The 26521-nt window shown below is 42.3% G+C and overlaps 1 protein-coding gene across 4 annotated transcripts in view; it reads left to right on the top strand.

The window, feature by feature from the left end:
• ANXA4 (annexin A4) overlaps window positions 1–26521 on the top strand; it is a 70576-nt gene that overhangs the window by 6213 nt on the left and 37842 nt on the right. For 2 of the 4 annotated variants that reach the window (XM_024756419.1, XM_024756416.1), the window contains exon 2: window positions 21571–21623. In XM_024756419.1, the coding sequence (XP_024612187.1) occupies window positions 21621–21623 (3 nt within the window). In that variant the 5' untranslated portion in view covers window positions 21571–21620. Of the gene's footprint in view, window positions 1–4471; window positions 4673–4860; window positions 4931–21570; window positions 21624–26521 lie in introns of those variants that run through there. The other 2 variants (XM_024756418.1, XM_024756417.1) reach the window with 2 other exon arrangements.

Genomic DNA, 26521 nt, shown 5'->3' with positions numbered 1-26521 from the left:
GGAGGAACCATCCTGGAGATGGGCTAGGAGAAGAAGGGCTTATGCACAGGCATGGGGATGAGAAAGCAAGACCAGGCACAGTGGAGGAGTGGCATGTCAGCCAGAGCAGGACTAGTCCCAGCGGCCAGAGCAGGAGGGAAATTAAGGCCATTCTGTAGGCCCATGGGAGACAGGACCAATTATTGGGGGATAGGTCTTAGAGAGTCCAGGCATCCCATAGTACAAACTGCTGGCCTAGGTTATAAATCCCTGTTTTCTTTTGCATCTGCTCCAATGCTTAGCACAGTCATGTGATAAATGTTTTTAAATAAAAAGGAAGCTCTGGGTACCAGGAAGGAAGAGATTCAGCCTTGGAAAAACAAGGCTCCCTGCTTCCCTGCCCTACACTAGGCCAACTCTTTAAGGTTTGACTTAGATATAGTCTTCACCCCTGATTGGCTTAATCTGGGTGAGGGGTCTCCCCTGGGTGCTCCTGTCTCCCTGTGATTCCCCTACCACAGGAATGCTTACACTTTTGTGCCTGATTACAGGCCTGTGCCCTCCCCTCAGCTTTGAGCTCCTCTGAGGGCAGGGCCATGTACCCCCCGTCCTCTGGCCCAGTGCACAGTAGGTGCTCACCAAAGGGATGCTGAATGAATGTGCTATTTTTCATGGCCTGGAAAATTCAGTCCAACCTCCAAGCCCCACAGAGTGACCCATTTTTGAAAATGACTGTTCCAGCCTTTACTCTCTTCATGTCCTTAAACCAGCCCAACTCCACACTTAATGCATCTGACCCTTGAACAACTCGGGGGTTGTTCACTTCCTGCACAGCTGAAAATCCACGTATCACTTTACAGTCTATCCGCTTATCCTTGGTTCCTCAGTATCCTTGGTTCTACATCCGCGGATTCAACCATGTGTGGATGGCATACTGGTGCAGTAGAATTTAGTGAAAAAAGCTCAGGTATTATTGGCTCTGGGGAAGTTCAAACCTGCATTGTTCAAGGGTCAACTATACTCTTTTCCAAATAAGTCTTACCATTCATCATCAGAGCCGAGGCTTCATTTTTACTGTCTTTGCCTACAGACCTCTTTGCTGTTTAAATCCTGTCTGTCTTTCTAAGCTTTTATCAAACGAGAGCTTTTTGACTCTCTCGGGTGGTAGTGGGACGACTTAGTCTGTAGTCTCTCACTACCATGAAGGTTTTATAATAGTTGCCGAGCGCTGCTTTGTCACTGGATTGGTTAGCAAGATCTTCTTCATCTCTGTTTCTCTCACAATGCTTAGTACCTGATTGGGGCAAAATAACTATTTAAGTAAAGACGATGAGTGCCTGCCCACACAGCAAGTGGCAGTTTTGGAATGGGGGGTCTCATGCAGGGACTACCTAAATGAGAATTAGGGCCTGGAACAGGGTGTGAGGAGAATAAGCAGGGGTGCTTATTGGAACTTGATTACATAAGGTCTTTGAGCCCCACCCAAGATTTACTGACTCAAGCTCTAGAGTCTAGCATCCACCAAATCCATTTTTCTAAACACTCCTGAGTGACTTTTGTACACGCTAAAGTTTGAGGAGTTTTCCCATGTACCGTGCTAGGTGCTTTACCCTCTGTACTAATTAGAATCTTTTTCAAGCCGTAGCTCCAGACGCCAAGTCCTGACATCATCCAAGGCCCCAAGGAAGGAGGAAGTTGGTAGGCTGACTCTATCTGTTTTAGCCTGGGGGACACTCTGTCTCCAAGCCCCTTGGCAGGCTTGCCTTTATTTCTCATTGGCCAGAGTGTGTCACATGGCCACTCATAGACCATTGTGGCGGTTGGAATGGGCTTGCCTTGGACCAGTCATTATTTCTTCCTGGGGAGTCCCACCTTCCCGGTTTACCAAACCCAGTCTGTCAACTCATGAAGGTTCTCTTAATGAGGAAGGAGGGTATGATGGGGATTGACATTATTGCTAATCCTGGCAGAAGTCCTGCACAATAGACACAACTATCTCAGATTTATGCCAGAATAAACTGGCTCTCACAGTGGGGGTGAATCTTGGAGCAGGGACTGGAGCTCCGCCCTTGTTCTGGATTCCCAGCCTCCTACCTCCAGCGCCACATGTCCTCCTTTATAGCCTAGGCCAGCACTCACATGTAGGAAGAGACTTGAATTTGGAGTTTCACAGATCTTATAAATTAACAGCTCAGGCCTGCCAGAAGTAAAGCATGTTTGCAGTGGGTGGTTTTGAGAACTCTACTGTTTAAATAATCTTTGGCAAACATATTTCCTGAGTCATATTTAGGCCTAGCTATGCTTGTATATATTAAACGGTGTTAATGTTATGATACCCCCCCTTTCCATTAATAAAATTTTGCCTGTTTTTCCCCCCATTACCTTATTCTTGATGTAAGATCATGAGTGGGAATCTGCACTTATAAAATGCCCATGGGATGGTTTGGGGACCATTTTAGGCATCAGTAGTTGGAATCTAGAATCGTTACTCTAAAGCAGTGGTCCTCAAATTTGAGAATGCATCAGAATCACCTGGTGGGCTTCTTATAAACTAAATTGCTGGACCCCAGCCCCAGAGTTTTGGATTCTGTAGGTCTGAGGTTGGGCCTGAGAATTTACACTTTTAACAAATTCTCAGTTGATGGTGACGTTCTTGGTCTGGGAACCACACTTTCACAGCCACTAGGTTGTGTGAACTTCTTTTAGGTTGAAATACTGGTCTGGATTTATTGAAAAGATAAACATAGTGGGATTTTAATCATGCACATGGCGCCTTCTACCTTTTTCAGGTTCTTTTGTGCTCCCTATTAAAGCTGCCTGTGACCTCCCCACCAGAGCCATGCTTTGGGTGGACTGGATTCCCAGGGTTTTCTGTACTTCAGTGAATCTGGGGAAGGCTTATTCCTCAGAAGTGAGACGATGAAATGGCATCCACACGCCCTCCCTGCAGGCCAAGCATGGTTGTCTGGGTACTAAAGGTGGCCTTAAATATTGGTCTTAAACTCCTGCTTTTACCTTAAGAAGGAATGAATTTCTGATATGTGCTCAAACATATTGATAGAAGAACTTTGAGAACATTATGCCAGGTGAAATAATCCAGACACAAAAGAACAAATATGATTCCACATATAGGGGATGCCTAGAAAAGCCAAATTCAAATTCATAGAGACAGGAAGTAGAATGATGGTTAGCCGAGGCTGGGGTGAGGGGGGAATATCGAGTTATTATTTAATGGGTACAGGGTTTCTGTTTGGGATGTGGTGATGGTTGCATGATATTGGGAATGTAATTAATGCCACTGAATTGTACGTTTAAAAATTGTTAAAATGGTAAGTTTTGTTATGCATATTTTACCACAATTAAAAAGGAAATCATCCTTCATCTCTGTTCTCCCAGTGGTGTGCTGGAGCGTTCTTGTATCAATCCATCAGAGGTGGTTGTTAAATGTTCAGGGGTTTTGCAAGCTGATTGTTAAATATAGCCACTATTTAAAATTCGTCCGGGGCTCCCCTGGTGGCGCAGTGGTTAAGAATCCACCTGCCAATGCAGGGGACACGGGTTCAAGTTCTGGTCCGGGAAGGTCCCACAAGCCATGGAGCAACTAAGCCCGTGGGCCACAACTACTGAGCCTGTGCTCCAGAGCCCGCAGTCCACAACTACTGAGCCCGCGTGCCACAGCTACTGAAGCCTGTGCTCCTAGAGCCCTTGCTCTGCAAGAAGAGAAGCCACCGCAATGAGAAGCCCACGCACCGCAAGGAAGAGTAGCCCCCGCTCGCCGCAACTAGAGAAAGCCCGCGTGCAACAACGAAGACCCAACACAGCCAAAAATAAATAAATAAAATAAATAAATTTTTAAAAATTCAGTTAAATGAACTTAGGCGTAAATACATTACATTAAAATAGGCATATTTATAAATAAGTTTTATGTATTTATTTTTAAATAAGTTTTATTTAAAACAACCCATCACTTTCCAATTATTTTACTACATTTTACTATTATATATGGTCTCTTATATCCGTGTGGTGGAAGTACTATATAATGGTGTACTACTGCCTACTTATTCCCAGCTCCAAGTTCAGTGACACCACATAAGTAAGTTGAAATTGCTCATGTTGGAAATATTTATACCAAAGAAATGGAGACAAACCAGGGTTTTCTTTCCCTGGAGAGCTGGCGGTTAGATTATTAGCACACCCCTGATCTCCTCATGTCTCACTGGTGGAGCAGGGTTGGAGTAAGCTTGTAGGGATAAAGCACCAGCTACTTGGGATCTTCCAGCCAGACTTTCTTGAATTGAATTCTAGCTGTTTCCAAATAGCCATGTCATTGGGTGTTTTCCCCATGCCTGAAAAAGAAGACGTGATGGCTAAGTTTAGTGGGTAGGAAACTGGATGAGTCATATAGTAAGTGAGTGACTTTAACCTCCTGGGCAAGAGTTTTCTCAACTGGAACATGAAAGCACTTATTCTAGCAATGGGAAAGAGATACTTTTTTTAAAAAAGTTTTCATTATGGACTTTTCCCCACATATACCCAAAGTGGGAGAACACTAAAATGAAGCCCCATATACCTGTTCCTCACCCAACTCAACAATTATCAACATTTCACCAAAAAAGAGACTTTTCTAACCATTGAAGTAATAATAAGAGGGAAGAGTACGAAGGAAAAGACGGGAAGAGTACAAAGTACAAAGGTATGATTTACAATTTTTCTCACGAATTTTGACTGTACTAAAAGGAGGATATGAAATTGGAAAGATACATAATACATTCTTGATATAAAATATTAAATTTTATAATATATTCATAATTTCTAGAAATGTGTTAGTGAAGCACCAAGATCCCAAAAATGGGCAAAAAATGCAAACAGATAATTCACAAAGAAGGATACAAGTGGAAAAAGAGAAGAGAGTGTTCCTGCTATGCATTCAAAAAAGCAAGTTAAACCAACGGTAAGGTTCGGTACTACACCTCCTAAATATTAAATTATAAATAAATAGTAAAAAATAAAGCAAGCAAACAAGCTTATGGCTGGCTGGGATTTGGATATCCTTTTAACTCTGGAGGACAACTGGAAATATAATTATCAGATATCACAAAGAATAGGTCAAAAGAAATAAAATCTACAATGCTAACTCTAAAGATTGTAAGTCATAGCATAAAAAAACCTGAACAACCAATAGTAGAGGGACATTGAATAAATTATATCAATACAGTGGAAGAATGTAAATTTAGTAAAATAATAAATATGATTGTGTAGAATTAGGAAAATTAAGAGGAGAGAGTAGAACATAAAATGATACACATACTGTGATTACAACTGTGCTTAAAAGATTGGAACAAACAGTAAGTGAAAGTTGATGGTAAGTTTACATTTTTTTAAATGACCTTTTCAGTGCTTAAAGTTGACTTAATAATTTACAAAATAAAATCAAAGGGGGAAATAGATGTGATTACTTAAGAGCTTATAGTCTCTAAAATTCTATGAAAGTTGATCTTTTCCATTTGTAGGAAAGATCCATAATTATTAGCACTGCACTGGAAAATTCTACCTCTGCCCACGTTATCACTGGGTTTGGGAAACAAGTTTATGAGACCATGCAGGCAACTTAAATAATAACAACTGGAGGGAAAGAGAGGTGACAAATAAAATTAATGCTAACTATCCTGGATCCATACGTCATTGTTACAATTACAAAATCCTGAGGTTGCTAAAACAGAAATAAAACCAAATAATAAATTGTCTGCCATGTACATTTTATAATAAATAAAGGTTATTTTTTAAAAGCTACCCAGTATTTTCTGTTTTATCTTTTCTGTGATCTCTTCAGGTGTTTTTAAAATTAATTTATTATTATTATTATTATTATTTTTGGCTTCGTTGGGTCTTAGTTGCAGCATGTGCTGGGGTTGTTGTTAATGCACGCGGGATCTTTCATTGCAGCTCCTGGGCTTCTCTCTAGTTGTGGTGTGGGGGTTTTCTCTTCTCAAATTGTGGCGCGTAGGCTACAGAGTGCATGGGCTCTGTAGTTTGCAGCTCGCGGGCTCTTTAGTTGAGGCGCTGTGAGCTCAGTAGTTGTGGCGCATGGGCTTAGTTGCCCCGCGGCATGTGGGATCTTAATTCCCTGACCAGGGATCAAACCCGTGTCCCCTGCATTGTAAGGTGGATTCTTTACCACTGGACCACCAGGGAAGTCCCTCTTAAGGTGTTAATATTAGATTTTTTATGATCTCTGCAGATAGTCTCCATGTCTTTTAGAAGGACTCCTGCTGGAGGATTTATTTATTTATTTATTTATTTATTATTTTTTTGCGGTACACGGGCCTCTCACCACTGTGGCCTGTCTCGCTGCGGAGCGCAGGCTCCGGACGTGCAGACTCAGCAGCCATGGCTCACGGGCCCAGCCGCTCCGCGGCATGTGGGATCCTCCCGGACTGGGGCACGAACCCGTGTCCCCTGCATCGGCAGGCAGACTCCCAACCACTGCGGCACCAGGGAAGCCCTGGAGGATTTATTTTTATGGGGGAAAAAATAGTTGAATCCAAACAGTAGTGAAAAGAATATTATTTAGATGTGATTTGGTAAGCCCTCTTAAATACACGAGTGTTTTAAAAATAAAATCTCTTGCCACGGGACTTCCCAGGTGGAGCAGTGGTTAAGAATCTGCCTGCCAATGCAGGGGACACGGGTTCGAGCCCTGGTCCAGGAAGATCCTACATGCCACAGAGCAACTAAGCCCGTGCGCCACAACTACTGAGCCTGCGAGCCGCAACTACTGAAGCCCGCGCGCCTAGAGCCCTTGCTCTGCAACAAGAGAAGCCACCACAATGAGAAGCCCACGCACCGCAACGACGAGTAGCCCCCGCTCGCCACAACTAGAGAATGCCGGCGCGCAGCAACGAAGACCAAACGCAGCCAAAAAAAAAAAAAAAAAAAGTCACTGTTTTTCAAAAGTAAATTTCTTATAAAAATTAAACCAAAAAAAAAAAATCTCTTGCCACTCGGGAGGGAGAAAAAGGGTGATCATAGAAAATTAATCTCAGCCTTGATGTGCCGAACACAGAATATTTAAGCCAAACTCTTTAGTCTCAAAGGATTTCTTGATGTTACTATGCTAATCATTTTCTCCTCCTATTTAGAATGTGTTCTTCTGCCAATGGTTCCCTGAATGTTTCTTATGAATAATTAAGTGAGTTATTTTCAGGGATAAGCTTTGCCTTTAAATATTCTGAGGCTTTTGTTCTTTTGTCATAGACCCGTTATGTGTTTTTCTTTCTTTTTTTAACAAATGGGGAAATAAAGGCAACAAGAAGATAAATAATTTTCTTGGTGAGATCTAAAAGAGGTAATCTGAGATAATCATTCACGTAAAGTGTTTAGAACAGTGTCTGACACATTATAAGTGCTCAAAAATAGCTCTCACAATTATTACACAAGGTATGTAATAGAAATATAAAGTGAGCCACAAATGTAAGTTTGAATTATCTAGTAGTCAAATTTTAAAAAATAAAAAGATACAGGTGAAATTAATAATATCAATTATCTTACCCAATAGATTCAAAGTATTATCATTTCAATGTATAATCAGTGTAAGAAATGATTAATGAGGTATTTTACAGTATTCTTTTCGTACTAAGTCTTAACAAACCGGTGTGTATTTTACACTGACAGAACATCTGAATTCTATTGCTGAAGTTTCATCAGAAATACTTGATCTGCATTTAGATTTAATAAAATTTAGTTTTCATGTAGATTCACATACTCACATTATTTCAACCATACATAAAAGTTTTCCAAAAAACTTAAGTACCAAAAAATAATTTTCCTTTAATATTTGCATCCACATTGAAAAACCTGGTTCAATCTTTTTTAGAATTGATTTGACTTTAAAATGAAAAGCACATCACTTTTATTTTAAAAAATATTTATTTATTTACTTACTTATTTTGGCCGCGCTGGGTTTTAGTTGTGGCATGCAGGATCTTTTCAGTTACGGCATGTGGGATCTAATTCCCCGACCAGGGATGGAACCCAGGCCCCCTGCATTGGGAGTGCAGAGCCTTCCCCACTGGACCATTAGGGAAGTCCCAGCATATCACTTTTAAAACTGCACCTGTCCCAGTTAATTCACTAACTCTTATGCCAATTGAATCTCTTTTTCCTTACTGTGCCAGTCATAATGCTTCTGCCTCTCCACTCAATTCCACATCAGTAAGCTGCCTTCATTTAAAATTTTTAAATGTGTCCATAGCTATTTTTTCACACTAGAAAATGTTATAATTAAAATAAGTATTTAAATGTGATTACAAATTACAGTTTACATAGATGTCACTGTAATTCATACTGTCTGCAAGACATAGTCAAATAAACACATTAAAAATGTTGCATCAATCCATAGATAGTATCAGTCAAAGTGAATCAATCTGTTGACACCAAGTGGATTGGCGGTGTGATTAGATGTAAAACTAGAACAGATGCAACGTGCCTGACATGCGCACTGCACAGTGCAATGGTTAAAGTGAAATGTGACCCCACCAAAACATTGCAGCTGTGTGTTATGGAAAAATACTTATACTGCCTCAATTTAAAACTTTAAACTTAATTAAAATTAAACAAAATTTAAAGTTATTTTCTTTGTCTCACTAGCTGCATTTCAGTTACTCATAACCACTTGTGGCTTGTGGCTATGGCATTGCACGGCACAGGTATAGACTGTCTGTCAAGGATAGGGTGGATGGGACACTTTGGTCCCATCCTGTGCCCCTTTTTGTGTTTGCATCAGCTTTTTTTTTTAATTCATTTTATTTAATTTAATTTTTAATTTTTTTGGGCTGCATTGTGTCTTTGCTTGCACCCAGGTTTTCTCTAGTTGCTGAGAGCGGGGGCTACTCTTTGTTGCAGTGCTCAGGCTTCTCGTTGCGGTGGCTTCCCTTGTTGCAGAGCACAGGCTCTAGGTGCGCGGGCTTCAATAGTTGTGGCACACGGGCTTCATTAGTTGGGGTTCGCAGGGTCTAGAGCTCAGGCTCAGTAGTTGTGGCGCACGGGCTTAGTTGCTCCACGGCATGTAGGATCTTCCCGGACCAGGGCTCGAACCTGTGTCCCCTGCATTGGCAGATGGATTCTTAACCACTGTGCCACCAGGGAAGCCCGGCATCAGCTTTAAGCAGGAGAGAAGGTTGTTTGTACAGTGCCTGATCGAATTCCCACCTCTAGCTGGTTTTCTCTTTGTTTCTTTTCTGCCTCTCCGAGGTAGCATCTTTTCCTACCCCCAATGCCCGGTTCTCTGATATATAAATGATGCATTTCCGCCAGGGTTTTTTTCACTGGTCACCTTTCCCTGCCTCTACTCTGCCTCTTGTCTGGTTTGGGGATGAGTAGGGTGAGTTAAGGGTCCACCTCACAGCTTCTCAACTCAGGTGGCTGGGCTGGGCTGGGCTGGGGTTTTCTGGAGGGATCCCCACATCAGACAGCTGATGGAGGTGTGTAACCCGTCTCCCCACTATCTCTCTCTCTCTCTCTCTCTCTCTCTCTCTGTCTCTCTCTCTCTCTCTCTCTCTCTCACACACACACACACACACACACACACACACTCACTCGATCTGCCTCAAGTTAGTTTCAGTTCCTCTCAGCTTCTGACATTGTCTGTCAGTCCTAGAGCTTTGGGTTTTGTCATGGAGTTTCTTCCATTGCCTCCCCGTGCCTTCATGAGTTTTTAAATTTAATTTAATTTAATTTTTTTAATACAGCACGTTCTTATTAGTTACCTATTTTATACGTATTAGTGTATATATGTCAATCCCAATCTCCCAATTCATCCCACCACCGCCCCCGCTTCGTGAGGTTTTAATGAAAAAACTGGGAGAGGCGGCATCAGAAATAGCAAGTTCCCTGTGTGAATCAGACATCCACTGTGGGAGAATTTTAACAGTTCTGTTTTTGTATTCTTCTTTCAGAGTCAGCTTGAACTCTGGAAAGATTTGGAAATAGAACCCTGCGCTGGCCCACTGGGGGAGTGTCTGATCCAGGGGGGAGTGGAACTGCCCACAGAGCTAGATCTTGCATATTTGCAGGGCGTGGAGGTGCCAGAAGAATATGTGACATTGAAGAGAGCAGTGTTCATTCTCTGCTCGCTTCCAGATCTCCAAGGTTGAAGCAGTGTAAATCTGTGAAGGAAAACCTAGTTGCTTTTCCCGTTTGTTTAGGAAGAGTGTTTTCTTCCCTCGTGGCAAACAGAAGTGGTGGTATTGGTAAGGAAAGGCCTGGGCTGCATAATACCTGCTTTCCTACCTACAGGCAAACAAACCCTAGCAGGACAGGAGGACGCCTGGCCGCGTCAGACTTTCTCACCGCCTCTTTACCGATCACTCCCCTCCAGTACTGTAGTTTCTCATTCGGCCCCGTCTGTCTCCTCCCTTCCTGCATCACAAGGATTTTGTAAAGAACGATGGAGTGGATTTTAGTTTCTCTGGGAAAGATTATAAGAGAAAGGCCAGATGTTAGATTCAGGGTCCTTTTTTCTGATGAGGGGCTCCCCTTGTTTACCCCTAAGACTTATGATGGCTGAGAGAAGACAGGAGATCAAGAGTACTGGTCAACCTTGAAATTTGGGTCTCAAAATATGCGGCCTGTTGTTTGTGATTCATAAGGAGGGGTCCAGGTAACCCAGGTGCAGATGGACATACAGAAGCTCTGGTGATAGAAGAGACAAGAACTGGAGATCAGCACCAGTAGCTTTGTGATCATCCTAGGTGAACAGCTAGTGGGGTTCCTGTCTTAGAGTCTTACTTGCCTGGAATAGTTTACTTACGGTATTTCTCAAGGGGAACATGGAATTAAGTGACCTTTCACATTACCTTGAGGGCCTCTAATTCTAAAATAACTCGGAAAATGGATCGGGAAAACAGTGTAACCTGGGGCAAAGCTTAACTATGCCGAACAGATTTTTCTCTTTGAATAGTTGTTATCCCTGAGGAGCCATGGTTTTACCCGTGATGCTGTGCAAAAGCTGTATGGATTTTTGAATTCCACTGAGTTGGACTTTGCCTTTGAGTGGGTATTGCTAAATGAAAGAGAACAGCAGCCGGCTTCCCCTGAGAGGCCACTGTCAGCCTCCAAAGCTGTATAGGTGTTTGTTATCTTAATCATATACTTTTGGCTGTAGACATGTTCATTATCTTATTGAAGTGTAATTTACATACAAAAAAATGCACAGATCTTAAGTGCTTAGTTCAAGGAGGTTTTTTTTTTAAGGAGTTCACTTTTAAAAAATTATTTTTTAAAAATTGTGGTAAAATGCACATAAGATAAAGAAGATGTGGTACATATATACAGTGGAATATTACTCAGCCATAAAAAGAAACAAAATTGGGTCATTTGTAGAGACGTGGATGGATCTAGAGACTGTCATACAGAGTGAAGTAAGACAGAAAGAGAAAAACAAATATCGTATATTAATGCATATATGTGGAACCTAGAAAAGTGGTACAGATGAACCGGTTTGCAGGACAGAAATAGAGACACAGACGCAGAGAATAAATCTATGGACACCAAGCGGGGAAGGCGGGGTGGGGCGGCGGTGGGATGAATTGGGAGATGGGGATTGACCTATATACACTAATATGTATAAAATAGATAACTAATAAGAACCTGCTGTATAAAAAAATAAAATAAAATTCAATTTTTATTGGAAAAAAATTATTTTAAAAAAATTGTGGTAAAATACACGTAAGGTAAAATTTACCATCCTAACTATTTTTAGGGGTTCAGTTTAGTGGCGTTCAACGCATTTACATTGTTTTGCGACTATCACCACCACTCTTTTCATCTTGTGGAACTGCAACTCTGTACCTGCTAAACTGTAACTCCTTTTCCTCCCTTTCTCTCACCCCCTGGCACTACCATTCTACCTTCTGTTTTATGAGTTTGACTAAGTACCTAATATAAGTGGAATCATACAGTATTGATCTTTATGTGTCTGGCTTATTTCACTTAGCGTAATGTCCTCAAGGTCCATCCATGTTGTGGCACATGTCAAATTTCCTTTCTTTTTAAGGCTGAATAGTACTCCATGGTGTGTATGTACCACATTGTGTTTATCCATTCATCCGTCAGTTGACACACGGGTTGCTTCCATCTTTTGGCTATTTTGAATAGTGCTGCTGTGAACATGGATATACAAATATCTCTTTCAGTCCCTGCTTTCAATGTTTTTGAAAGATACGTACATACATATATATATATCTCCAGATTGTATATACCTAGAATACATATACTCATAAGTGGAATTGCTGGATCACATAGTAATTACTCTATTTTTAACTTTTCAAGGAACCACCATGCTGTTTTCCAAAGCGGCTGTACTATTTTACACTCCTGCCAGCAGTGCACAAGGGATCCGGTTTCTCCACATCTTCACTGACACTTGTTATTTTCTGTCTTGTTTTGTTTTTGTTTTTTGTTTCTGTTTTCTGGCCGCACCATGTGGGATCTTAGTTCCCTGACAGGGATCGAACCTGCGCCCCCTGCAGTGGAAGCGCAGAGTCTTAACCGTTGGACTGCCAGGGAAGTCCCATTTTGTTTGGTTTTAGTAGTAGCCATCCTGATGGGTGTGAGGTGAGTTCAGTGAGTTTTGACAAATGTATACAGCTGGGTACCACTGCCCCAGTCAAGATAAGGAACATTTCAGTCACCCCCTAAAGTTCCTTTCCTCATGCTCCTGGGCAGGTATATCCCCTCCGCCTCACCACCACCCACCAACCCCTGACCCTAGGCAACCATGTTTTGCTTTCTGGCATTATACATTCGCTTTGTTTTTCTAGAATTTCATATAAACACTTTATTTGGCGTCATTCACTCGGAATAACATTTTAGATTCACTGAATAGTATTCCACTGCATGAGTGTTCTGCAATTTGTTGATCCATTTAATCTGTTGACGGACATTCGAGCTGTCTCCAGTTTGGAGCAGTTGTGAATAGGGCTCGTGTGAACACTCTTGCCCAAGTGTTTTTGTGGATATGGGCTTTCACTTATCTTGGGTAAATAAGAGATGGAATCCTGAGTCAAAGGGTAGATTCATCTTTAACCTTATTTGAAACTGCCGAATAGTTCTCTCAAGTTCACAGTGTTTGAAAGTTTCAGTTGCTCTGTATCTTCTCTAACATTTAATGATGTCCGGTTTTCGTTTAACGTTTTTTTTTTTTTTTTTTTTTTGCGGTACGCAGTCCTCCCACTGCTGTGGCCTCTCCCGTTGCGGAGCACAGGCTCCGGACGCGCAGGCTCAGCGGCCATGGCTCACGGGCCCAGCCGCTCCGCGGCATGCGGGATCCTCCCGGACCGGGGCACGAACCCGTGTCCCCTGCACCGGCAGGCGGACTCCCAACCACCGCGCCACCAAGGAAGCCGCCCCCCCCTTTTTTTTCACCATTTTAGGGGATGTGAAATGGTATCTCATTGTGGTTTTAATTTGTATTTTCTGCATAACCAATAACAAGCATGTTTTCATATACTTACTGATCATTCATATATCTTTTGTGACGTGTCTGTTCAAGTCTTTTGCCCATTTAAAAAATTGCCTTGTTCATCCTTGTGTTATGATTTTTAGTTCTTTATATACTCTTGATTCAAGTCCTTTGTCAGATGTATGCGCAGTGAATATTTTTCCCCAATCTATGGCTCTTCTGTTAATTTTCTTAATAGTGTCTTTTATTGAGCAAACCTTTTTTATTTTGATGAATCTTGTCAGTATTGGCTTTTATGGCTAGTACTTTTTTGTATCCTATCTAAGAAATCTCTGCCTACTTCAGGGTGGAGAATATATTCTCCTGCGTGGGTGAGAAATAAACCCCAGTTGGACTGTGGCGTTGGCTGCACCACCCTCAGATTTGGACCTTCCCGTGGGTGTTTCCCATCAGAAGGACGGCAGTGTGAACCTGTCCCACCCCTGCTGCCAGCACCTGCCAGACCTTGGGTCAGTGAATGAATCCAACACGTTATTACCACGCATGTTACCCAGAGGCAAACCCACCACTTACCTGTAGACAGGGCTATCTCATGTCTACACGAAGGGGTGGGCTGGGCACTCTCTGTAGCCTTCTCTACCCTTAAAATCCAGCACTGGTGGAAATGAGCTCTTTCTGGGGCAGGCATTTCCGCTCCATTTCTACTCCCTCTCTCTGTGTACTTACATCATGGCCTTGGATTGCTCTCACCTGTGGTTTGCTAGCGGTTTTGATCTGAAATGGGGGAAATATCAACTCTGGGAGATCAAAAGAATAGTTGTGATTTAATTCTGGAGGGGCACTGCCTCTAATAGCGTAAGTAAACTGCCATCTGGGGCTGGAGAAAACATGTCAGAGCTGTGCCAAACCCATGTTAGACTTTGAATGAAAGCCCGTGCTGTTTTCGGTTCGTAGCATAAGCCAGAAGAGCTATTTCTAGCATCCCTTCTTTCTCTCCCTACTCGTGTACACTGGAGAGTCTACATATTGCTGACATTAGGATAAACATAACCAAATGGGTCCATTATTTTAAACCTTTGACACTGGACTCAAACTGTCCCAAGGGTGTGATGCATCAGTCAGTCTGAAGCAGGCTGCACTTGGGGTACTTTCATATTGTGGTTGGAACCCCTGCACTGAGTACAGGATTCTGGGCCCTGTTATGGTGGGGGGGGGGGAGAAGCACAGAATGTGCCTGGATGGACTCCTTATGTCCTTCTCAGCTGGAAATGGCACAACTCTGGCCACTAGCTCCAAGAGACACTGTCACAGAGCCATGTTGCCTTGTTCTCCCACTGGAAAGGCTGGACGGCTGAACTAGGGCAGGGGCATGTGGGGTTAGAAATATGGTCTCTTCAAATAGCCAACAGTCTTGTAATCAACACTGTTGACTGGGAGCTGTCTGCCAGTCAAAGTGTGGTCTAGTTTCCAGTGGATAAGTCTGGGAGAGGAATGTTTTTGTTGTTGTTTTGTTTTGCATCCAGCTTGTTAAAGACATGAAGAGGAAGAAAGTATTTAGCTCAGCAAAAGAAGTGACACTTTAAAGTTTTGATTCCATTATTACTCTAAAAGCTTCTAGCATTACGCCTGCCCTAATGCATCATGGTACACATGTGTACACATGCCTGCATTTAACGTGGTATAGTATAAAGGTCTCTAGGGTCACGGCTGTGACTGAAAACACAGCTCCTACCACCTGCTACATGAGTGACTTTGGGCATCATGCTTAACTTTTCTAAAATTTAAGTTATCATGCCCAGTTCACTGTACAATGAGAAGGTGAGAAGACAGAGTATTGATAAAGGACCCAGGCGCACAGTATAACTAAATGGTCAATAAATATTTATTTAAAAATAAAGTCCCTCCAGCTCCAGCACACATGACAAGGAATACAAGGCCAGCATTCCTGATGCTGAGCAGTGGCAGAGGCTGTCGCACGGCGGAGTGAGCCCCAGGACCAGAAGGAGGAGATTAAAGGCTAGGAGATGAGCCTTCAGAAAGGTTGTAGAGTCCTTGCAATGGGAAGGAAGTTCAGCAGAGTTCTCGCCAACCACCTGCAGGATTTTTTTTACTCATAGGCTACTCTTGAACAGACAAGGCACAGGGGATAATTTTCTGTATGAAGGGAATAGACGGGGTGCTGAAGGTGTGCCTTTTAGCACCTAGAATGGTACCTAGCCTGGGGCAGGCGTTCAGATCATATTTGTTGAATGAATGAGCGTGAAACATCAGTGAAACTATCCTATCAGTTCCATGATTGAGAGCAATAATTGGTGTTACCAGTGCATCAGCTTCTTGTCTCTACGGTCACTAGCCTGAGAGGACGAGGGGAAGTTTGTCTGCAGTTAAAAGGCAGAATAATTTAAAAACACCACCACCAACCAAAAAAAACAGCCAACCAGAATTCCAAAGATCTCCAGTCCACAGGTAGCATTTGGAGTCACTCAGATAATGAAAGAAAATTACTTAGGAAAATTTGAAGCCTTATATTATGCAAGCTGAATACAGTACCCAGAGAAACACTTAGAAAATTTATTAGAATATGCATTGATTTGTGCCCTGCTTGAAGCTTGTGCCTGGGGAGGGGACACTGAGGTATTATGTGAAGTAGAAAGGACATGTAGCAAAGCAAGCATTGAACTAAGAGTGCAGGGCCCAACCAGCTCTCCAGCAATCATTAAGGCCACCTCATTGCTCTGTTTATTTTTCTAATCTTATCTCTTGATACATTATAGAACTCACCATAGCCAGCTTTCATTATTATATCACCCAGTTGGTTTGTAAAGTGGAGATAATATCATGATTCCAAAGGTTACTGGGTAGATTAAGATCATGTAGAGGAGTGTTTAATAAATGTTCCTTCCCTCCTTCTTGCTGCCTTTTGGACAAAGGAATCGGAGTAGAAAACTTTAATAGACTTTGGCATGATGTAGGAATGGTAGAGAAGGAGTGGGGATGTTTTAAATTATATGTAAAACCTGTGTTTTTTAAGTATTTGTGGATTGAAATTATTATTACTATTTCCAACAATGCTATGAATAAGTGGCTAAAATTGGGACAAAAGACTGTTAATAAGTTACTTGCCAGATGATGGGTTGGAATAGATTCTTCCCTGTAATTGCTTAACAAATAGGTTTCCAACTTTCCATTCATTTACCTTGCACACTTTGCCTTGGATTAAATGTTTGAAAATGAAACCGCCATCCCGGCAACAAAATTTCCTTTGTTTTTATTATTTATTTGGTTGTGCCGGGTCTTAGTTGTGGCAGGCAGGCTCCTTCGTTGCGGCACGTGTGCTCCTTAGTTGAGTTGTGGCATGAGAACTCTTAGTTGCGGCATGCATGTGAGACCTAGTTCCCTGACCAGGGATCAAACCCAGGCCCCCTGCATTGGGAGCACAGAGTCTTCTTACCCACTGTGCCACCAGGGAAGTCCATCCTTTACCTTTAGGAGAATCTGAGTTCCAACGAAAAAGAGTTGCTTTCATGTTCCCATTTCATAGACAGTTTTAAAAACCTGTAGTGCCTGGGTGGGGCCCACTCACACTCCACAGATCCACAGACTAAATGTTTAAGTTTGTCATCCTGTGGGATGTAAAATGAAACCATGTACCAAAGAAAAATGGTGAATGACTCACTCACATGTGACTTCCAGGGAGGAGAAGGATTCAGCAAGAATGTGTCACAAGGACATCAGATCCCTTCACAATGAAGGTTGAGGTTGCCTGTCCTGGCATGTGAGTCAATGTTATGAATCTGAATGGAGGCTGCCAAGTTATGTCGGGGTCTCAAGGAGAGCATCTGGTACTGGGGTGAATTCATCATGGTGCTGCATCCAGCAGTACCAGAGAAATTGTATTTGTTAGCACATCAGGAAGGGGTTCACCTCTCAGGGACGGGTTCATATTTATAGGCTCACCACACATATGCACTCACATGCTTGCACACGCTAATTTATTTATGTTGAGAAATATAACTGTTACTTAGACAAAAATCCTCATACTCCAGTGCTTTGTAGACAGGTCCACATGGGAAGCCAAACTCTAGTCCAGAGGTTGCTTGGCACCCAAGGAATCAAAACAAAGAGTTTTAAATGGATAAAATTCATCTTCATAGTGGGGAAATGTCTGGCGCCTGAACCATTGATCGTGGGGCCAAGCCACCCTTTCCTGAGGCCAGGGTTTTTTTTTTTTTTTTTTTTTTTTTTTTTTTTGAGGCCAGGGTTTTGATAAGTATTTCAAAGTACTCTTCTCTGATGGTTTTGGGTCGAGCTTGCATTGTTGATGGACACAATTTTTCTTTAAATATGTCTTAATACCCTTCAGCAAGCTAGCTTCATCTCGGAAGCCATTCTTTCTCCTTGAGATGAGTTTGCATATCTTTGTTTTGATGATTATTTACTGATTTTACTAGTGAGTCTAATTTGCCTGCTTTCCAAATTCTGGGTGAGTGGGGAGGAATGCACCACACGGCTGCCTATATGGCCTACTGAAATATTACCAGGAGTCAGGGCCTTGTTCACATACCTGCAGTCTGCCGTAAGGACAGGAGAAACTTTATGCTTGAGTCAGTACCTGGCTTGCCAATTTCGGGCAGTGATACAATAGGGCAGAATGCAGGGTAGTGTGATAATTATCCTTCTGGACATACTAGAGGAAAACAGTAGGGATGTGCTCTCGACATACCTAATTTTTCTTTATGAATTCATCATAAATTATTTCTGAAAGTGTATGTAATCTTACTTGAAATAGGTTGAACTTATTTATAACTTATTATTCCCTTATGTAACTGCCATTGGGATAAGTCTCTTACATTTAGTTCCCAGCTTTCTTTCAGTTGCTCTAAAACTGTGTCCTAAAATCTTCAGGGATCCTATCCTGAGCCCTAGGTGAGGAGTTCCCATATTATAAAGAAGATGCAGTTTCCCACCCACTGCATAACCCATAGTTTTTTTTTTTAAAGGCATCGCAAACGTATGGTCCCTTCAGCCTTCATCTTTCCATCTTGAAGTGTCCTGATGCTTTTAAGGTCATTTGAGCGACACCCAAGACTGAGTGTGTCTGCATTTCACAGATGTAAAGACTGAGGCAAGTTGCTAATTATTTGCCCCCTTGTGAGCCACAAAGGAGCTTGTACAACCCCAATACAAAGTCTGAGTCGTTGTGAACTTGGTCACACTGGTCAGTTTATGTGACTGTAGGCTGGCCTTCCGAGAGAAAGAGCAAATGAATCAAGGAGACTGAGGCAGAAGAGGGTTCCTATAAAGAATCCTTGGCTCTGCAGGCCTGCGGACGTGTGGGTGGCCTTTTAGGGATGGAGTTTCAGGTAGAAGGGCCTTTCATCCTCTGGAGGCTGATTATTCTGAGCAATTAAGAAGAGGCCTACAGCAGTTCTCTATTGGGAGAGGGGGTTGTTCGATTCCTTCCCCCATTCTTGCCAAGAGTTATTGAGGTGCCAGATACTGTGCTAGTAAGCATGTGTGTGGGTTCACTTTACACGTGTTACCTGACATCTAATGAAAGAATCAAAGGGTGCCATTTACTGCGTTCATTTCTAAAATCTATTTAGAAACTCAGTTGGTACTAGTAAATAATAAATATACAACAGCTGTCTTTATATAAATGGACTTATGCTGTGTGCTGTCCAAGTTTTAAAATAAACTGTCTGGCTAAAGGCACCCTGTGTTCAAGTGTGTTACAGTTTTTTCCTTTAGTAAAACATTTCTAGCTCATCGAATAATGACTCTCAGTATTTCCAGAAAGCTTTGCTCAAGCCACCACTGAAATTTGAATTTTATATAATGTTAATGTGTCACAAAATATTATTCTTTTGATTCTTGATCAACTGTTGAAAATGTAAAAAACCATTCTTATCTTGTAGACTGTAGAAAAGTAGAATTTGGCCCCTGAGCTGAAGTTTGCCAATCCCTCTTCTATACCATTATCCTGTTATATCTTCATCTTACTGGTATCTGAAATTGTCCTATGTATTCATTTGTTTGTTTGTTGTCTGTCTTTCCTGGTACATTGTAAGCTCCATGAAGGCAGGTTCTTTGTCTTATTCACTGTATTATCTCTATCAACTAGAACAGTGTCTGGGATATAGAGGTGTGTTATGAATATTTAGTGATTGAATGAATAAATCCATATAGTTTAGGAGCCACTAAATCCAATAAAGTCTTCCTTCCAAATATCTCATGTGTATATCCTATCCCAGGGGCCACATCCTACCCAGATCTTTGCCTCTGTTTTAGTGCAGATCTTTGTTCCTGTACTAATACCTCGAGCCTTCCTGACCCCTTGTCTCTGACTCTAGTCTACCCTCTAGTATAGTAACTTGCTGAAGTATATTTTGTCTTACATCATTTCTCTGCAAAACCCAAACCTTTTCACTGTTTTCCCATTCCTACAGTATAAGTCAGACTCCTCAGGTGCACGTGCAGGGCCCTTGGTAATCAGTTCCCCACCTGCTTTTCCACCCGTATCCCTGAGCCTTCCCTGTAAGGAGCCCTCTGCTCCAGCAGCCTCGTCACCTTCTTGTCCCTGAAGCCACTGCTCATTCCCACCTCTGCACCTTTGCTCCGGCTGTGCCCCAGAGCCAGTGGACATTCCCCGTAGGAAGGGATTGACCCCTAGGTCATAGGAGATAAGTCTGTAGCAAGTGATGGGAAACAAGGAAGAATGAGCTAAGCCTCAGAAAGTGGAAGATGAAGAATGAACGTGGCCAAACATAACTCAGTTGGTGATAAAGTGGGGCAAGAAGGATGTAGTTATTCTGGGAGAACGATTGAAAAGGGCTGCCTGGCAGGGTTATCTAGGCCAGTGCTTTTCAAACCACTGTGTGGACAGATATTCAGGGAATCTTGTTAAAACGCATATTCTGGCAGTAGATCTGGAGTGGCGGCCTGGGATTCTGCACTCTGTAAAAATTTTTTTAATTTTTTTAAAAAATCTTTTTTATTTATTTATTTTTGGCTGTGTTGGGTCTTCGTTTCTGTGCGAGGACTCTCTCAGGACTTCCTCTAGTTGCGGCGAGCGGGGGCCACACTTCATCGCGGTGCGCGGGCCTCTCGCTATCACGGCCTCTCTTGTGGCGGAGCACAGGCTCCAGACGCGCAGGCTCAGTAGTTGTGGCTCACGGGCCTAGTTGCTCCGCGGCATGTGGGATCCTCCCAGACCAGGGCTCGAACCTGTGTCCCCTGCATTAGCAGGCAGATTCTCAACCACTGCGCCATCAGGGAAGCCCTGGGATTCTGCACTTTTAAGAAGCTCCCACGTGATGCCCATGCTTCTGGTTCTGGGATGATTCTTTGAGTATCAAGCATCTAACTAAATGCTCAGGAAAGGAGCCTTTTCCATAAGACCTGGATGTGGAAACAGGAAGCCAGTTGGCCTGCTCCTCAGAGGCCTGCCTTCAATAAAGACATTTCTTGCATTCTAAACGACTGAATAAATGAGTGATGGCTCCAGTCTTCTTGCTGAAGGAGGGGGTGTTGAAGAGAACTAAGGGCCAAGCTGAGCGTGTAAGGCTGCAGCTTAAAGGGAAGAAGCACCTTTGAGTCCTGAGATGGTGGCAGTGAAAGTGGTCATTGGGAAATGAAAAGTCTAATGTTGGTTGGGCCAGTGACCTGTCATTATACACAAATGCGCGCGCGCACACACACACACTCCCTCATTTAGGGTAAAGGCTGGAGTGCAGTGCTCTCCCTGTTGCAGTCGGATTCTCTTTTCTCTCCGAGAGGCACCTCTTCTGATCCACTAGAGCTTCCAGTTCAGAATCTAGGTTTGGCTTGAGTACAAGCAATGTACCTCACCCTAACTAAGCAAGAGGAATCATTTCTGTAATGTGTTATCTCCAAACAGAAGAGCAGGTAGGACAGTATTTTGTTGGCGTAATTAACTCGCCCCTTAGAACAGTTTCTCTCTAATGATTAGCCTGGCCCTTGTCTCTTTGGCTAATCAATAGCTGGCCTTTTGATGAAATTGGGTGTTATTTCCCTGTGCCTTAACTTTGTGCAAATTGTATGTTATCCTGATTAATGATTTTAATGACACTTCTCTTATCACAGTAATGTCCCGTCTGCTTTTATCACAGAGAAACTTCTGCTTGGCTGACTGAACTCTGATCCTGACATAGTAAAAGTCATGGTAAGTTGGAGACGTGCCTCACCCTCCCTGGTGCCAGCCGCAGACAGGTACAGGATGTGTACTCAGGGACTGTTGCCTTATACAAAGGGTTGTTTGCTCATCAGAGGAGAGGGACGAGGAAATGGAAAGGCAGTTTCTTTTTTCGAAAACACCATTTTAACTTCTTTCAGGGGTGGTGAGTAACCTGACCCTGAAAATTAATTCAAAGAGGGACTCCTTTGAATCCTTCTAACATCCTGAGATACAGAAACAAGTTATAGTTTTCTCTCTGCAGAAACACTACATGTTCATTTGAGAAATTGTAGGCAAATAAAAAGGAAAAACTCAAAATCCCGCAGCCTCCTCCACTAGGAGATGACCGCTGTCCACACTTTGTGTAGCCCCATCATTTCAGGCTCATCAGCTAAGAAACACTTGTCATCTGCCTCCCGCTGTTGGCTGTGACTGGACTCCTCAGAGCTTGGTTACCTGATCTCAGGGACAGGCAGGGAATTGGATCCCTTTGAGAGTTCCATAAAGCTCACTGCTGCTGTGGAAGCTGAGCCTTTCAGCTACAAACATGGCTGTACCTGAGGCTGGCCACCTGCTCTCCTTCTCCTGCCCAAATAAAGTTTCTCAATAGGCAGGTGATGCTTGATCCCTGGTCTTCTAGGAAGAAATAATAGAAGTAGAATCTCATACTTGGAGAGGAACTAGACATTCCGCCAACTCTACACACTTCCCTTTAGGAAGATGGATGTGTAAACTATCCTGAACAAAGAGTATTATACTCTTAACATCTTTTTTTAACATTAGACAATCTAGAATTTTCTTCATCATCTCTGACAGTCAAGGGCTTACTGGTGTCTGCACCAAATCTCTTATGCTGTCCTTTAAAATCCATTTGTTCTTGATGGATTCTCCCTGGACATGTACAACATTTATTCAGAGACGTTTACAGTGCCCCTACTTTGTGCATGGTTTTTGGCTCTGGGGACCCATAATTAATGGGACACTCTTCCTGTTCTGAACAAGCTCGCAGCCTTTCTACATGTGAAGACGGTAACCAAGTGACCCTTTAGTGAGCTTTCCACTGAGGAAAATTACCTCAGTTGCTCTCATCTTTCCTCCTAGAACCTGTTTTTCCTTTATGACTGTTATTTATTGGACAGATAAAGGGCTTCTTTGAAGGAAAGGAAAACCATACAGTATAATCACAATATTGTAATTCCCAATTATCTTCCATCACTTTATTTTAGACCCTACTTGTATGACAGTGGTTTTGAAATAGTAGTAATAAGAACGTAAAGAACAGTTAATGTATTCACTCTAGTCTTTGCTATGCTAACACGTTTATTTTACATCTTATAGCATATTAAAATTATTTACTCTCGATGGTGGAGTTATGGGTGTTGTATTTTTCTTCTTAATTATTTAAAATTTTTTTATTGAAGTATAGCTGATTTACCATATGTAAATTTCAGGTGTACAGCATAGCAATTCAGTTATATATATATTATGTATATATTCTTTTTCAGGTTCTTTTCCCTTATAGGTTATTACATAATATTGAGTATAGTTCCCTGTGCTATACAGGAGGTCCTTGTTGGTTATCCATTTTATACATAGTAGTTTGTATATGTTAAGCCCAGCCTCCTAATTTATCCCTCCCCCTACCCCCGAGATTTTCTTCTTAATTCTTAAAAAAATTTTTTTTCCAAATCTCTACAATGACCATATGACACGTTTCTAAAAGGAAAATGTTTTAAAAGCCATTGTATTCAAATATTTACCAAAAAATTTTAGAGTATAATTTACATACAATGAAATGCACAGCTCTTAAGGTTACTGGTAGATGAGTTTTGACAAAGGTATGTATCGTGTGACCTACCCCTCTTATCAAGATAGAACATTTCATCGCTCCAGGAAGTTCCTCTATGCCCCTTCCAGATCAGTCCCCACCCTGCTCTCCACTCCACTCCAGAAATGGAACCATTGTTCTGATTGTTTTCACCATAGATTAGTTTTGCCTGTTCGAGAACATCCTATAAATGGAATCATAGAGCGTGTGCTCTTTTATTGTCAGTATTATATTTTCTGCAATCCATCCCTGATGCTGTATCAGCAGTTTGTTCCTCTGTTCCTTTTTATTGCTAAATATTTCATCGTATCGTATTCCCATCTTTTGACATTTATCTTCATCATTATTTATTATTTTAATAACTGAATGACATTTCATTGATTGTGATGTATCACTGATTTCTAGCTATTTGTTTTCATCATTCTTCCCTACATCCTCTGCCTGTTTCCTCTGCCTGCTGCCACAAGAAGCCTTCCTGGGGTGGAATCCCCTGCCTTCCTGGAACAGATAATGATACATTATTCCCTGGAATTTAGTCGATATGGATACTTTAGAGCTAACAGGAACCAACTTTCCGGGCTTATCTTGTTCTGGAAAAAAGATGCTGATAGATAAGCTGTATTATCTTTGCACATTTCTCTATCGATTCATCTTGTTAGATATTAATTTTAATCCCATACTAGTGTCCCTCAGCAATGCAATTTGCTTTAAAAGTCAAATGCAGTGTTTAAGTACCATCCAAAATTTTTTCAACACTGGAGTTCCAGAAGAACATTGGGAGACATTTGACTCAGAAAGCTGTCTTGGTGGGGTCAAGAGCTGAGCTAGGCCATTTGAAATTCTGACAGCAAATCACAGCTTGCTTATTACTACAGATATACAGTAGAAGAAAACAAGTAGAATGCCTGCATGAATTTCCTGAGGCTGCCTTAACAAAGCACCGCAAACTGGGTGGTTTAGAATAACAGAAATATGTTGTCTTGTATTTCTGGAGGCTAGAAATCCAAAATCGAGACGTTGGCAGGGCCATGGTCCCTCTGAAATCCATAGGGGAATTCTTCCTTGTCTCTTTCTAGCTTCTGGTGGTTTGCTAGCCATCTTAGGCGTTTTTTGGCAGACATTGGAGTCAACAACACATTATCATGTGGTGTTCTCCCTGAGTGTCTTCGTCTTCACGTGCTGTTTTCTAAGAAGGACACCAGTCATGTTGAATTAGCGGCTTCCTCATCTTGCTTTAATTAATTACAATTAATTAATTCATTGTAATGACAGTATTTCCAAACAAGGGCACATTCTGAGGTACTGGGGGTTAGGACTTCAACATATCTTTCTTTGGGGATGCAATTTGGTGCAATTGATCTCTTTGCCTTTTATGGACACTGTGAATCTCATTATTGATTACAGTTTCCTCTTGTTTGGCTTCTAGACAGAGAAATCTGTGGCTCATGTCAAATAATTACACAGGCCCTTAAAGTCTCCGTTTCCGTTTCCTTTCTACCCCCTTCTTTACTGTAATTTTCTATGCTTTGTGTCCTGTCACTGAACTTCTTCATCTATTTATTTATCTTTCGTATTGAATTATGTTTCTCTTTGCTGCCTCACGTACATAAATAACATTAATAAATTAGTAAATAGATTAGAAATACTCAGGGCAACTCGATCTTAATCAGTACATTATCTCTAAGTCATAAGTCAACTGAATGGTACCTACTGGTTACTAACCCATGTTTTGCTCGTTGATGTTTTTAATTTGTAGTCTGTATATGCAGAGGGTCTGATTCACTAACTTTTTTTTTGTTTGTTTGGTTTGGTTTTTTGTTTTTTTGCGTTACGCAGGCCTCTCGCTGTTGTGGCCTCTCCCGCTGCAGGGCACAGGCTCCGGACGCGCAGGCTCAGTGGCCACGGCTCACGGGCCCAGCCGCTCCGTGACATGTGGGATCTTCCCGCACCGGGGCACGAACCCGTGTCCCCTGCATTGGCAGGTGGACTCTCAACCACTGCGCCACCAGGGAAGCCCAGATTCACTAACTTTTTGTCCCTTGTATGCATCAGAGTATTTCTCACTTTAAGGCATGCTGGTCGTTTCCGGTGATGCTAATCCTCATTTCCATTGTCTAGACTGCTGTCTCCTCCTCGTGACTTCCCATCCTTCCCTCTGCCACTTGGTCAGGCTTCTCTCCCCTCCATTCCACTGCAGAAGCCTTTGTCAGGATCACCAGGACCTTCCGTGTTGCCCAATCTGACCATCCCTTCTGTGTCCTCTACTCACACCTACCTTAGCAGGCACTGACATCTTCCTCCTTCCTCAGCCTCTGGACAACACACAGTCCTGGTTTTCTTTATACATCAAGGACCAGTCCTTCTTGGTTATCCATTCCGGTCCTTCTCTGCTGGAGAGGCCCAGGCTTGTCCTAGGACCCCTGTTCTTCACTTTCTCCCTAGGTCATTTCGTCCAATACCATCCAAACGCTGATGTGTCCTGAATTTATTACTCTAGACTTGCCCTCTAGATTTACGTTGTATAACCAACCATCCTTTTGACAACTCCACTTGGATGTTTAATGGACATCCCAAACTTAACATTTTGAAAATAGAACTTCTAAATCCCACTCCCCACTGCCATCCCAAATCTGGTAGTCCTCCAGCATTCCCCATCTGGGTAGAGGATGCCACTCTCTGCTTGGCTGCTCAGGGAAAAAGATTTAGAGTTACACTTGCTTCTTTTCTTTCCTCACCTCCCACGTCAGTCCATTGGCAAGTTCTGCCGCCTTTGCTCCAAAACATGTGCTGAGTCTGTCTGTCTCTTTCCATTTTTACTGTTTCACCCTCGTCTACCATCATATCCCTGGATCATGGCCCAGATTCTCAACTGGTCTCTGTATCTCCCTACAGCAGCCCAAGTGATCTTTTTAACGTGTAAATCAGATCATCTCGTCCATCCCTTTGCTGAAAACCTGCCAGTGCCTCCTACTGCGTTTAGAATAAAACAGAAACTCCTCACTGGCTTGTGAGGGTTCTTGTTCTGCCCTTGAAACCTCTCTGATTTTCTTTCTTTTTC

The sequence above is a fragment of the Neophocaena asiaeorientalis genome, unplaced genomic scaffold (genome assembly GCF_003031525.2).
Source record: "Neophocaena asiaeorientalis asiaeorientalis breed wild unplaced genomic scaffold, Neophocaena_asiaeorientalis_V1.1 scaffold303, whole genome shotgun sequence".
Lineage (NCBI taxonomy): Eukaryota > Metazoa > Chordata > Mammalia > Artiodactyla > Phocoenidae > Neophocaena > Neophocaena asiaeorientalis.
This window is presented reverse-complemented; position numbering and strand designations above follow the sequence as displayed.